The following is a 14,360-nucleotide window of genomic DNA, read 5'->3' as shown; positions in this document are numbered from 1 at the left end:
TTCCATCTTGGAAACTTTTTTAATTTAAACTTTAATGCGTCGTCTGTAACGTGGAAGCATGATTCATGTAAAAATAAGAAAATTGTAAAAAATGGAGATAAGTGTTTTTCACATGACAGCGACGATATATGAAAAGAAAATATTAAATGTTTGGAGATTAGTTGAGTCTGATAACTGCCGCTTTTGTTTCGCAGAGTCAGAGTCTTTGATACATTTGTTTTGGCATTGTTTCTCTTCCTTTTGGAAAGATGTTGAAATAATAGACTTGTGTCAGAAATTTGATATAATCTCTCTGATGCTTGGGGAGTATTTAATAACTATATTATTAAGAAAACGGTTTATTTTCAAAGGTATTAATAGAATTTCCCCTAAAAAAATAAAAGTGAATTGAGGTGATATAGAACATTGGAAGGGTATATGGCTGGAACAAACAATGAAATTAGAAATTATACAAGAAAATCGGCGGTTTTAAATAAATGTTTCGGTCCGGATCAAGATCAATAAAGATACCCTGCTTTCGATTATTATTAATTTTTTTGAAAGATTTACAAATTATATTTCGTGTTGTCGTTGTGTGCATGTACTTTTGTAACATTGACTGTTTTGTGTATAGTGGTTGTGTTTTGTTTCTGACTTTTGATTGTAAGGATGATTGTCCTTGTCCTTTGTTATATGTTAATGTTCGTAATAAAAATAAAAACAACTGACTGTAACATGGCGGTAACTGAGCATGCCGTCTTGTGCCGCGCAGCTCAAAATGTCATAAATCCCCTGCACAAAACATCAATAAACATGGAAAACATGTTTGAAGCATTCCTCTCAAAAATATGCCACGTGGTATTTTAACTGATTTTTTTTCACGAGTCATCAGTGTCAGACATCCTTCCTCTTTGCAAACTGCGAAAAAACATCTCATTAGATGCTTGTTGATGGGCAGTATGGTGTACGTTTTTTTAAGGGAATTTCAGCTTCCACCCACATTAGAAAATGTAAATGTATTGAAGTCTCTTAAATTATCCATAAGTGTAGATGCAAATGTTTTTTTTTTGGTCAGTATGTGCCCTTTGATTGGCTAGCAATCAACCAGAGCATACCTCTAGGACAAAGTCAGCTGGGTAAGCTTCAGTGGCATCTAAAATGGATGGATTGACCGCAATTTCGCTGTTTCCCAGAATTATTTAATTATTTTTGGCACCTTGTTAGTTGCTGTTCTTTGGGGTTTTTTTTGTTCTGGGCAAAGCAATATCCATTCACTATCTGGTGGAATTTTGATGCCAAGGAAGTGTTGAAGTGTGTTGAGGAGCTTGATTTAAACAAAAGTAGTCCTTTAGTGTCATCTTGGCTTCTATCTGCGTGTCATTTGCTCGACATTCACCGTATTCTAAAAATGTATCTTCTGTTACTGCTCTGATGCGGGCATTTTTCAGGTTCTCTATCTGAAAAAGAACTAGGAGGTCTTTTGTGATGTGACAAATGAAGAGAAAAAAAACGACATACCCAATTGGAAAGTCCACATCAGCGCCGTGATCGGTCATGTGATAGAGGCCAAACTTTGCTAGCTTGACATTGCCCTACAATGAAGCGTAAGTACTGTTAACATCAGCTCACAAAAATCACTACATTATATTTGAAATAAGCATAAAGTTACCTTGCTATCCAGGAGCACATTATGCACGCTGAGGGCCCTGTGCACCATACCATGTTTGTTCATAAAGGCCAGGCCTTCCAGAACCTCATAGGCGATCTGCAGAACCCTCTCTGGGCTGAACACACACATTTGTGTCACACACACACATACTATGACACCATAAAGGTCTGTAATAATAATTAAGTTCAATTGAATGTCTTTATTGTAAGTGGTCATTGTATTAAAACAACAACATTGGAGTGCTTCTTACAGTGCATAATATTTAAAATCAAGGAAAAAAAAACTAAACAAAGTAAAAGACTGTCACAATAAACATTCATAAAATCAACCAATAAATGTGTTAAACACTAAAATTAAGTGTTTGTGTCCGAAGTTTAATACATAGATGGCATTTGCAAAGAAAGTATTTCTGAGCCTATTTTTGTTTTCAGTTTGTTTTCAACGACTGCTGGGGGTCTCTGATATTTTTTGCGCCTTACTGAGGCAACGAGACATGTACAGTTCAATGGGGGAATGCAAAAGGGCAATGTGTGATTTTTCTTGGCCAGATTAATGACCCTGTGGAGAGCCTTCTTGTCTGCTTTTGTGCAGCTGGCAAACCAAACACACATGCAAACACCACTAGAACAGCCACCAAATGCCATCACATCGTATTTCCTCAAACAGATACCTTACCAAATTACATGCCCTAATACATCCACTGGAATAAATGCCTCACACGTCTCCCTTTTTACACCCCCGGTTTAAAAAGAAAACCCAAAACAAAACTTTTGCTATACCACCATGTGTTGCAGACCAGGACATGGGGCAGACGTGGATTCAGTAAAGCTAATATTTGTAATTTGTTTGAAAGACAAAGGTTAGCATATTATATTGTTATACAGAGATCTTGTCCTCATTAGGGTCAAGGTTAAACCGTAGTTTAGCCCATCTGATGTTTGGGTGAGAGGCTGGTTACACCCTGGCAAGGTTGCCAGGCCAGTCAATCACAATTGGTGGGAAATGAATACGAAAGCATAATATAATCATAAAAATGCTTTTGCACATTTATAGGTCTGCTTTCTGCAGTTGGGTCAGTCAATACCCTTGCCCACTACACAAGGGCAAAAAAAACCACACATATTGTGTGAAATAAACTGTAATGCCATACAAAAGTGACCATAGTATTACATCAAGAATAGTTCTGTCATTCCTTAAGTCCCCTGTTGTTAATGGACCGTTAATACAAATTTCTAACAAAATTCCAACCTGACTTTGTTTCCCTGTTTTTGGAAATCACCCAGACTGTTCTCGTGGTGTTCGGCAACAACAATGAGTCGTTCTGCAGGAAGAGACGAAGTAGAAGGAGACATGTATGGGTATGCTGAGTGATAATTTGCCACGTAAATTCCATGAGTTATAGTACACAATGCATACCATGCTTTCCTCTGGAGATGTCCACATACTGACAGAGTCGGGGATGGGTGACCATCTTCAGGATCTGGAAGCGTCCTAATATTTTGATGGAGTTTGGGGTCAGGGGGAGGCCGTTGCTGCCACACACATCATGGGGGAGCGCCGAGGCGAAGAAAGTAAAAGCCCCCAACTGGCCATCCTTGAGAGGCTGCATCCTGCATTATCATCATGGAGGTAAAGAGGTCTAATTAGGGTTTATTTACTGACACACTGTGATCCTAGCTCGGCACTGCGTGAAATTAACTGCAGCTCTATCATCATCAGATTTACTTAACAAATGCTACCATGATGGTCGACTGGTTAACACGTCCGCATCACAGTTCAGAGGTCGTGGGTTCGATCCCGGTTCCGGCCTCCCTGTGTGGAGTTTGCATGTTCTCCCCGTGCCTGCGTGGGTTTTCTCCAGGTACTCCGGTTTCCTCCCACGTTCCAAAAACATGCTTGGTAGGTTGTTTGGACACTCTAAATTGCCCCTAGGTGTGATTGTGAGTGCGGATGTTTGTTTGTCTCTGTGTGCCCTGGCTGGCAACCAATTCAGGGTGTCCCCCGCCCACTGCCCGAAGACAGCTGGGATGAGCTCCAGCACGCCCGCGACCCTTGTGAGGAGAAGCAATATAGATAATGGATGGATGGATGCTACCATGACAAACAAGCACCCCCCCCACACACACACACACGTACATAATCTACCAAGTGAAGGGTTTACTTTACAATATATAGAGAGCATGTTATTATTCTATCAGCGCTCAGTGAGTTGTGATAGACACATTATGCTGCAGTCGATACAACGCTGAACACACCATTAAAAATATCGTTTTCCGGTAGGAAATAAAGGAATACAAAATGTACACATTACCTGCGAACGCTGTGTGCACACCCGTTTCACGGCAAAGAGGTGCGGTCGTCCTAGAGCGTGAACAACAGGTTGATATAAGCGATATTTTCATTTATGAAGTCGGATACTACCGTCAACGAGAAGGCATTGAACGTGATCTGTGACGTCATACTTGTGCGACACTAAAGTATTCAAAGGGGCATTAGTTTACATGACTTTAAAGCACAATTGAGGTTATGGGATGCAAATTAAAGATTTGGAGCACGAATTCGTACAGTGTTCTTCTCTTTTTTTGTCCTAACGTTATAATGTCAATGGGAAATAATTATTGACCGGCGATTGTTTCGGCCAGTTGTCGAAACGAATTATATAGCATGGAGACAAAAGCCATCTTATGCCACCGGAGCGTCCGCATGCTTTGCTGATCTATAATGTTGGGCCTAATTTAGCATCCGTGTACATGCCTGAGCTAAAGCAAGTGTCAAAGCCCTCGCCGACGCTTGTGGAAACGTGTAGAGGTGAATGCTAAAAGTCCATGTAAGTGCCATCTATTTTTATGTTTTAATCCCTTATTTCGTTAAAGCACTCTTACTAGCAGCGCCAGCTACGAATAAATGTCTTTATTGGAACGTCTTTGAAACAATTTTGGTGCGGTTAGTTGACAGCTAGCTATTTTAATATCCACTTTTCTGCAAGTTGCTTATTCACATTAATTTCCGTCTGTATAATATTTGCCTACAACTAAAGAGCTTTAGGTAGCAGCACAGAACTCGAATACGTTTGGCCCCTTAGGTCAACATGCTTTCATGTTGACATTCTTATTCATATTCATTCAAGAACGCTCCCAAATGTTTTTATCATACACACGGTCATAAACAAACAAAAATACAATAGAACATTTGCTTGTTTTGGAGAATATGACCACAAATGTGTTCTAAACTTACTATTAGGGTCCCATGGCTATTTTTAGAGTAAAGTTCATTTTACTTAAGGTGGCGCTATGACTACACTTTTGTACTCGTCATAGTGGTGCACAAGATGCCAACAGATTTTTCCTGTTTTGTGTTTATACGTTATTTACAGATGTAATGCGTCTATGTGTACCATGGCCTGTTTAAATGCGTTTCCAAATGAGTTCAGCCTTCATGTGGTATGCCCCGTCGCTGGCCCAGTTTATTAAATCAAGAAAACAACTCTTTGATCCTCATTTAGTTTTTTTCCCTATCAAGAAAACAACTCTTTGATCCTTATTTAGTTTTTTTCCCTATCAACTGTAGCGCTTAATTGTTTCTAATTTTCCTTGTCCTTTATAGCACTCCTTTATCATCTTGAGCCAGCTGTTGTTTTACAGCACCTCACATATAATTTTAGAACTGTACCCCCGAAAGAGGAAAAGAAAAAAAAAAAGGAATAATCGGAAATGGGTACTCGTGTAGAAGTTTTTAAACCTAATATCCAAATCTTTAAGTACACCTTTTTTGTCATCCCTGTAAATAAATTCAGTAACATTAAAATTCCGTTTCGCTTTCGTAAAGAGTTTCATTTGGGATTGGCTGGTTAATTGTTTATCTTTCTCTGCACCTTGTGGACAAAGGTCACCTTTTTCCTCATTTCGGACATCCAGCCAATAGCAAGAGCATGTCACGATGATCTGCTCTTGCTATTTTCACAATCAAAAGAAACAATGGGCAACAAAATGAGCCATAGCGTCCCGAGGAAGTGATGACTCTTGACCAAGCAACAGTCTGCAGTGAGTCCAATTCCAGGCTTTAGGTAGAATGGTCATCTCCCAACCCAGAGGTTGTGGGTTCGATCCCCGGCCATTGTGGCCATGTCAAAGTCATCCCACCGGACAATTCTAAAAACAATATAATCATAGTAGGACTGTTTAAGTAAAAAAAAATGTATCAAGGTGCTTGAGTGGATTTTCTGTCTACAGGTATTAACAGCTAATCGGTGAAAGTACTTCTCTTGCTTAAAATCATCAGGGGTAAACTCCAGCTCACCCATGATAACCGTAATGATGCCTGTCTTGAGCTACAGAAAATAGATGGATGCTCATACTCTGTTTGCGGGGATAGCGACTGAGCCCTGCCGCGACTATCAAAAGTCTGCCAACAATTTGCCTCCAAAGAGGGTTTGTAATTGCATATAGATGCCCCAATATGGCAGCAAAGCACTGAAAATGGAGAGTATCATATTGCAACAACACCATGCGTCTAGCACGTCCACAATCATTTAGCCATGTTTATAAATAACTATATTCAGTCAAAAATTATACAACTAAATCCACATTACATGCGGACTATCAGTAGTATCATAATATGCTAACACCATATGGGCAGTGAATATGCACACTAGCAGTGTACGCGAAGGGTATTATGTCCATGAACTCATCTTTTGTCATTCACACAGAATAATGTTAGGGAATATAGGCAAATTGAATGTTTCACCTTGTATGTGTGTGAGGTGCATTTCCCAAAACACCAAGCACCACCAAAACAGGACATTTCATTCGGAGATGAAAAAAAACATCAGTGAATTAAAACTAACACAAACAGCAACAATGTTCCACTAAATCAAGCAAAAATATTTTGATTGCTCGATGAGATTGTCAGCTTGTTACGGTGGATGGATTTAACCAAACAAATCTACAAATTGTGAATCCCGCACTGTAAAAGCATTTATTTTTCAGGTTTGTAGCTCGCTCCTTGTTCAAAATGTCAAGTCCCAACCCCTTGGCGAGGCTGGAGCAGCGAGCCGCAGAGGCTGACCAGATCATCGAGTACCTCAAACAGCAAGTCCAGCTGCTCAAGGAGAAAGCCAGTAAATGCTTGAAAGTCTACAGCATAACTAGCTGTTATCATAGAGCCAAACCTTTGCTATATTTCGCCCAGTAGTATGTTTGCTTTAATGGAGTGCTTCTAAAGTGAGGAGTTTTTGCGCCATTACGGGAGACGTTAACAAGAATTAACCGCCCTGTAGGTGTCCAGGCCAGCGTCAGAGAGGAGAAGAAACTACTGGTGGAAAATGCCAAGTTGAAGCAGGACATCGAGCACCTGAAAAAACAACTGCTGGACAAAGAAAAGAAGAGGGGAGGTAAAGTCAAGTCTCCCTTAGCCTTACTGTTCATCTACTGAAGAACACACAGCAAGTTACATTTATAGTATAGTCTTTAGGTTTATTTGAATGTAAAGTTTCCAAAATAAACTTAAGTACTCCTACGAAATCTAAAGACATCCATGATAAGGATAATTTAGTATTTTGCAGTATTTTTGGATCAATATGACAGCTGTGTATTCATACAAAAGGTTGAATTTCATCTTTCCAAAAGCAACACAAACAATAGCATGAACATTGTTGTCTTCCAAAGTCCACCTGTTTTCTGAATTTGGTCATGTGACGGTCGCCAGATGAGCCGCGATTGGTCCTCACCTCAGTAACTGTGATGTCATTTTCAGTCGATAGCAAGTGGCAAAATGGCCGCCCCCTAAAGGCCTTGTCTACACGTAGCCGGGGTTTTTTAACAACCGCATATTACATACAGAATATGTTCAATGCAGGCCCACTAGATGAAATACAGCATTCTGACTTCCTCTTTAATTCATATTCCACAATATTAATCATAATGCCATGATTAAAACGTTAATGTAAAGAAAATATTTGAGTTGACTTCCCCTTTAAAGACAAAAATAAAACACCAGCAGCACAGCTGAGATTTATTTGGGGTTAATCAGAGGTTTAATATTGGATGCATTGCTTGTATTAACAGAAAGAAAGAAATACATCCATTCCTAGGGTCACTGTTTTTTTCTTATTGTTTGAGTAATTTGGCCTTTTTGGTTGCTGGAGCACCTGCCCCCAAAAATGTCTGTGCATTTGCCTGCCAGGTATGGGTACACGCCCCTCCCTTTTTATATTGATATGATTTTATATTGATTTTCGGTAAATCGTTACATCCCTAATAGTAGTTGGTCTCAAAGGAAAATAAAGGTTTGGTAGGCACTCATCTGGAAAGTATCATCATATAATGAAATCTTGTTCTTACCATTTCGCACAGTGCGAGATGTTGCCATGCCATCAGATGAAGTCGTTGTGAAATCTAATGCCACTCCTCCCCAACCCGGTGGTCCGGCGCCCTCTGTCACCCCCACCGCCAATGTGCAGAGTCATCCCCCGAAAGACGACAGCCACAATAAGAAGAAGCCAGAGAAAAAAGGTGACGGATGGCGCACATTACGGAGCCCCTAAGGTGACATGGAAGTAAAAAAAAAACGTTGCGTGTTACGTTTTTTTGCGAGAGAACGCTTTTGTTTTAAATGCATGTTTATGTACTCTTCCGGGTCAGTTTGGCAGCTAGCCTAGCCTAGCCTCTAATGTGCGACTCTTTGAGACGGAGAAACCATGCTTAATATCAAAAACTGATTTTAGGTCTTTGTATTTCAAGCGAATTTCAAAGCAATTCAAGTAAACCCGCCCACGGCTGAAAACGCTCCCTTTGTTGCTTTTGTTTGACCCATAAGTACATAAACACGCATTTAAAAAAAAAAAAAAAAAAAAAAAAAGGGAACGCAAATCTTTGTGAGGGAACGCAAAGTTTTTTTTGTTTTTTTTTTACTTCCATGTTACCTTAGGGCACGGGTGTCAAAGTCAAATGGATGGAGGGCCAAATACAAAATTTTACGACAAGCCGAGGGCCGGACTGATAGAATGTTCATTGAAATTTTTTAAAATGTCCAGATTGGATCGGGTCCTTTCGCGTCTGCTGATGATGTGACGCTTTATATATCTGTAATAGATTTCTCTGCGTCTATGTTTGTCACCCCCCTGGCTGTTGTGTTTTTATCTTCGGAGTTACTAAATAAAAAATGAAATAAAGTACATCACCGCTACGCTACTTTTGCGAGGCAGCTCGTACGTCACTTCCATTTGCGTTTCTGCTGCCAAACTGGAAACAATTTTCTGGTTGACTCGGGCTGCAAGATTATATGAACTGTACATAATGTGTAATAAAACGGAGAGGATCATATGATTGGTATGATGTCTCCAGCTGACCCTATTTTAGAGTGGCAAGGTATGAATGTGGGTGATCCTGTCAGAAAACACAGGCCCGTATTCCACTTGACACTTCTATTTATTGTGGTCTGCAACAACACAGACAAAGAATAACCTAGCAACATCATCCAATGCATATCCATTTGTTAACAATATGCCTAAACATTACAATTCACTGTATTAAGAAATTAATCAGCCAAACAATACATACAATACACATTCACACGTTTCATCACTAGAATAGTTAGCATATGAGCCAAAATAACTAACTAGTGTTCATCAACGTGACATCACTCACGAGAACATATCTAGGCTATTATGTACAGCAGTTACCTGACACGAACTTGAATGGTTAAACTCACCTTTTAACATTTACACACAACAACAAACGTGGTGAAACATCTGCAACAATCTGCAACTACTGAGTTTGCTGGCACGAACAAACTACGAGCTGTGTCGAAGGAGGAAAGAGAAAAAAAAAAGTCACTCACTATCAACACTTAGCGCTCGAATAGCGTTCAATGCCTGCTCACAGTGTGGGACATCTCAGCACTACGTCGAAACTCAATGAATTTATCAAATGCCAACCATTACTAATAATAAAACAACGTGAGATTTCTAACATGAAATAATGTGTGTTTTACTCCAAATTTTTCACCACAATCCGATTCTGAAAGCCACGAAAAGTGACGAGAAGTCTTCAGTCAGCATGTAGAACAGCCATGGGGTGGCAGAAGAAATATATTCCAGAAAGAGTGTAACGAATTGGGTTATCTGTGTTGTGGTCGAATTTGTGTCTTGCCAAGTTGTGTTGTTTCCTAGGTTAATGAATGCATCGCGCAGCTCGCTGGATGGGAGGGTATGCGAGCGAGAGTAGTGGAGGACAAACAGGAGAGCCGTTGCTCTTTTTTGACTGAACGGTTGTCGTACTGTATTGGCGTCGGCTGTGGCCCACAGTAGCCGGTTGGACTAATAAAAACATGATAATTAAACTACGTCTAACGGCGTGTTCTTTGAAGTCGCTACAATATATTTTAAAGCGTGACGTCTTCGGCAGGCGCAAAGGACCCAATCAGATCTGCTACCCACACCGGCTTGCTGCGGGCCGGATCTAATAATAAAGCAATATCATCCCAGGGGCTGTAGAAAACCTTCACATCCGGCCCACGGGCCTTGACTTTGACATATGTGCCTTAGGGGCTCCGTAGCACATCAACATCCTCCAGTTATTAATCCTTTTGAAGTCCTGACACCAACGTTGACTGGTGATATGTGTCACGTCGCACGTCACAAGCTGCGGATTTCATTGAAATGTGTTGGCGTGAGCTCTATTGAAGCTATAGAAAGTGGCCATTCAACAGTGTTGAAAGCAGTTGGCCACATTCAAAACACGCATTTCATTTCAGAACGTTCACATTTCTCATTTCAGGTGTTGATAGGTTGTATTTGATGCAATGGAAAACCCCACTCATCATAAATCTGCGGATAATTTAATGCGTTGCAAGTGCTTTAAATAAGTGAGTTTCAGAAAAGCCACAGCTGAGTTTCATTAATCTTCAGAGGGCATTCTAAGCAACTGTTGGCATCTAATTGCTATTTAGCTTTTTGCGTGAAGTCACATCCATAGAGTAGTTTTCCGTGGCAGTCTTGAATTAATTGGATGAGTTAAAATATTAATCCAGTTAGAAGTCTCCCTTTTTTGAGAAGTCAAAGGTTCACTTCTTCAGTGAAAGCTCTTGAGTTTTTTTCGAATAATCATTTCCTAGAAACTTGCGCTGCATGTTCTTAGTTAAAATAGCATGAAAACACTCACAGATGCTTCTGTCCCTAACATGTTGAGAATACATGAGAAACTTCCAAGTGGAATACAATGCATTCTGTGATGGTGGTTGACTTCCAAGTTGTTCTAAAAAAGCATTTCCCAAAACAAGTGAACTCGTTTGTTCCTTACTGTATATGTAATGTTTAAGTAACACATTTAAGTCCAAAGAAAAAGCAACTTGTGTGTCGAGTGGATCCTTTAAATCAGTCAGAACCACAAAAAAAAATGAAACTGAAGCTGAATTAAAGTAGTGTAGTCAGCCTAAATGTTAATCAAAAACAAGACAGACTAGTAAATATGGTTTTATTGTTATCCACAGTAACATTCTGCACAGTTCTAACATTAACACAGGGGAAAAAATGTCCTTAAATATTGATTCCATTCAGATGTACCGCCCATAATCGTTCAAATAAACATTTTAAAACAAAACAAAAATTATTGAAGATCAACTGCAAATGCATTGTATATAAAATAATTAAAGTGGAAATCAACCCAAACATTTTTTTTTTCAAGAATATGTTCCCAGCAGGCCCACTAGTTGAAACATTCTGATTAATTTGCGTTTGTGGAATATGAGTTAATCTTCAGAAAACAGGTCAGCCGTGATTGGTCATTACCTGAGCCCTGAGCAGTTGTGATGTCATTTTCAGTCGACAGAAGTGACAAAATGGCCGCCCCCAGAGATGGCTAGAAAAACGTGGATTAACTCTTATTCCACAAATGCAATATTCATCAGAATGCCTTGTTTATACTAGTGAGCTTGCATAGTACATATTCTTTAAAAAAAATATTTGTTTGCGTTGACTTCCCTTTAAGTAAAAGTTAAATAAATGTTAAATATAACTTACCTGTACATAGACAATAATTCTTTCACATTCCACAAAAGGAAGACTGAGTACCACCAGTGGTATAATTGCTTTAGATGCTTACAGAACTCAGTTTCACATCAAGTGACATTTGTTCTATGGTTGTCATTAAACATGTCCTCTTTGCCATCATAGGAGCCCTTCAGTGGTGACATCACAAAAAAAAAAGAAAAGAAAATAAGTGGAACAGATGCTCTGAAGTCTCACAACATGATTCACTTCTTGTTCTATGGTTATGGCTTTTTCCCTCTTTGCCATCATGTGGTACCGTTCTGTGGTGGCGTCGCAATTAGTGAAAGACAAAGCGAAAAGCCCTAATGGATTTATGCCAAATATTGTGTCTTCCACTGTACTTTAAAGTCTGAATTTATGTGGCATAAAATGACTGATGTTGCCTTTAAAATGCATAGAGAAAAAGCCACAGCAGATGGCGACATCTGGTCAGGAAGACGTCAAGGTGGATGTGTCGCGGCTGGACCTCCGCGTCGGGCGCATCATCACGGCGGAGAAGCACCCGGACGCGGACAGTCTCTATGTGGAGCAGGTGGACGTCGGGGAGCCCTCGCCCAGAACGGTGGTCAGCGGGCTGGTCAAGCATATACCTCTAGACCAGGTACACACTCACTTTGAACCGAATCTGGAAAAGATGCCTACATTTTTTTTCCATAATGTCAAATTCTAGTTGATTCAAATAAGTCGTAAGGGGTTTGACATTTTCCCCTCTCCTGTATCGGGATAAATGGACCTTAACAATGTTTTTAACTCTCTGGTACAGATGCAGAACCGCATGGCCATTCTGCTGTGTAACCTGAAGCCAGCCAAGATGAGAGGGGTGACGTCCCAGGCCATGGTCATGTGCGCCAGCTCGCCCGATGTCGTGGAAATCCTCGACCCTCCAAGTGGCGCTGTGCCAGGGGAAAGAGTCACTTTCCAGGGCTTCTCAGGTCTATTTTCTTCTTTCTTTTAGTTGGCAAAAATTGAATTTTCCACCTGCTAGTCCATTGGCTGATACTCCGGCTGCCAGAAACAACACAGCGAGTTTATCGTTCAAATCCTCTGGGAAAAGCTTGCGTCCTCTGACCTATTTGTTGCAACTATATTACCTTTGACCAGCCGAACGATGCTAATGCTTGAAAGATAACTTGCTTTCCTCTTTCATAGATGACATTTAAGTGGGGTACAAACCTGTACATATTTAACAACTGATCTTTCAAATGTAAGCGACTCTACACGTGACAACGAAAAATTAGGCAAAAGTATGCTTACTATTCTTATCCCATGTGATGTACTCGACCCAACACAGCACACCACACACACAAAGTCTGTTGTAGTACAAACACTGACCAGTGAGAAGCAGCCTGATGCCACTGACGATAGACGGACTGGCAGACCGGTAAAATTTTTATTGATGAAAGCGATAACCGAAGCGCGGTTTAAATAACATGACAGACTGACAATTGCAGTTTGGTTCGGCTTGAAAAAATGACGGACTGGCAATAACTGGTGCGCACTGGTGCCCAGGCTGCTGATGAATGACTTATGACGGACTGGCAAAATTTTCTAAACTGCCCACCTCTGATTCATTGTGAGCATCTTATTGGCATTGGTAGAAAAAAAACACATATGCAGTGGCAAATCACAGCCCGGGCTAAACTTAGCTGCCCCTTGACAAAGGTCCTAGAACAGTCAATGTCACATCCTAACTGGGCATTGTTCCATTTCACATCATAATCACTCACGGAATCTGTGGCTCGGACGAATTTGGCCTAGAACACACGTGAGGATTTGTGATCGTAAATATTGAACAATTTCAATATTACGATTGACGACCTCCACCGTTTCCCGGGTGCATCGCGAAGGAAAAATCACTTTTCCCACTCCATGGGATAATCATTCAAATGCATCCGACAAGTGAGCATTGACTGACTTAGATAATGAGGGATGGCTCAAGTATGCGTACCTCGTTTTCCGCAGTTCATTTATTTAAAATTGCTTGGAGACACTCATGCGCCCGATTGACATCTTTCATGTTAAAAGTAAATGATGAGTTCTCTACAACATCAAACAGTGAGCTTAAGAGAAAAACAAGTGGTGCATTTGGATGAAGTTGCAGCTGTACCCGTCATGTTGATGGTTTCACTATCGGTCACACAATTGTTTCTTTTGACCATTCCAAGAACTAAAGAGAAGACTGCTTTCCCGGTGGTCCGTTGGGACTGTTGGCTGTTTTGTGTTGTTTGAATTATTTTTTTGGTTCCGCCTACCAAGTCCATCGAATCCTCATGTTTGCAATCGCTCAGCCAAGCGTTAAGAATGCTAACAATGAAATAAAATGTGACGGTCGCTACTGCAATCTAACACTTTCAGGCGAGCCCGACAAGGAGCTGAACCCCAAGAAAAAAGTGTGGGAGCAGATTCAGCCGGACTTGCGCACAGACGGCGAGTGCGTGGCGACCTACAAGGGGGCGCCGTTCGAAGTGGCCGGTAAGGGAGTGTGCCGGGCACAGACCATGACCAACAGCGGCATCAAATAAAAGATGAGCTGCTCCCCCGGTGATAAATGGAAGTGAAAAAGCATTTGAAGGGCTTCAATAAAAGTTTGATCATCTTCCTAATGTGAATTCTGACGTTCATTTCCTAAAGAAACACATGCTTCACAGAGGGTAAAGCGTTCTTACG

General features: G+C 40.6%; 2 protein-coding genes across 5 annotated transcripts in view; one reads left to right on the top strand and one right to left on the bottom strand.

Annotated features, from left to right (window-relative positions):
- tbck (TBC1 domain containing kinase) overlaps positions 1 to 4,302 on the bottom strand; it is a 27,545-nt gene extending 23,243 nt beyond the window's left edge. For 2 of the 4 annotated variants that reach the window (XM_086033268.1, XM_086033267.1), the window contains exons 1-5: positions 3,388 to 3,944; positions 3,065 to 3,258; positions 2,897 to 2,969; positions 1,649 to 1,763; positions 1,498 to 1,571 (exon numbers count right to left, since the gene is read on the bottom strand). In XM_086033268.1, the coding sequence (XP_085889394.1) occupies positions 1,498 to 1,571; positions 1,649 to 1,763; positions 2,897 to 2,969; positions 3,065 to 3,258; positions 3,388 to 3,830 (899 nt within the window). In that variant the 5' untranslated portion in view covers positions 3,831 to 3,944. The other 2 variants (XM_086033269.1, XM_086033270.1) reach the window with 2 other exon arrangements.
- aimp1a (aminoacyl tRNA synthetase complex interacting multifunctional protein 1a) lies at positions 4,133 to 14,296 on the top strand. Its single transcript, XM_086033271.1, has 7 exons — positions 4,133 to 4,475; positions 6,634 to 6,764; positions 6,924 to 7,037; positions 7,999 to 8,157; positions 12,092 to 12,294; positions 12,457 to 12,625; positions 14,049 to 14,296. Coding segments are annotated over exons 1-7 (945 nt in total). The 5' UTR covers positions 4,133 to 4,473; the 3' UTR covers positions 14,216 to 14,296.
- Positions 14,297 to 14,360: the final 64 nt, after the last annotated feature.

Source organism: Filicampus tigris, chromosome 6, assembly GCF_054856515.1.
Source record: "Filicampus tigris isolate MCC_2025a chromosome 6, RoL_Ftig_1.0, whole genome shotgun sequence".
Taxonomy (NCBI): domain Eukaryota; kingdom Metazoa; phylum Chordata; class Actinopteri; order Syngnathiformes; family Syngnathidae; genus Filicampus; species Filicampus tigris.
Note: the sequence above shows the minus strand (reverse complement) of the source record. Positions and strands in the feature narration are given on the sequence as shown.

Excerpts from the sequence above, each read along its gene's own strand:
- aimp1a (XM_086033271.1), top strand. Across the intron at positions 7,038-7,998 it reads CAAAGAAAAGAAGAGGGGAG|TGCGAGATGTTGCCATGCCA; the intron begins GTAAAGTCAAGT and ends CATTTCGCACAG. Across the intron at positions 8,158-12,091 it reads GAAGAAGCCAGAGAAAAAAG|AGAAAAAGCCACAGCAGATG; the intron begins GTGACGGATGGC and ends TAAAATGCATAG.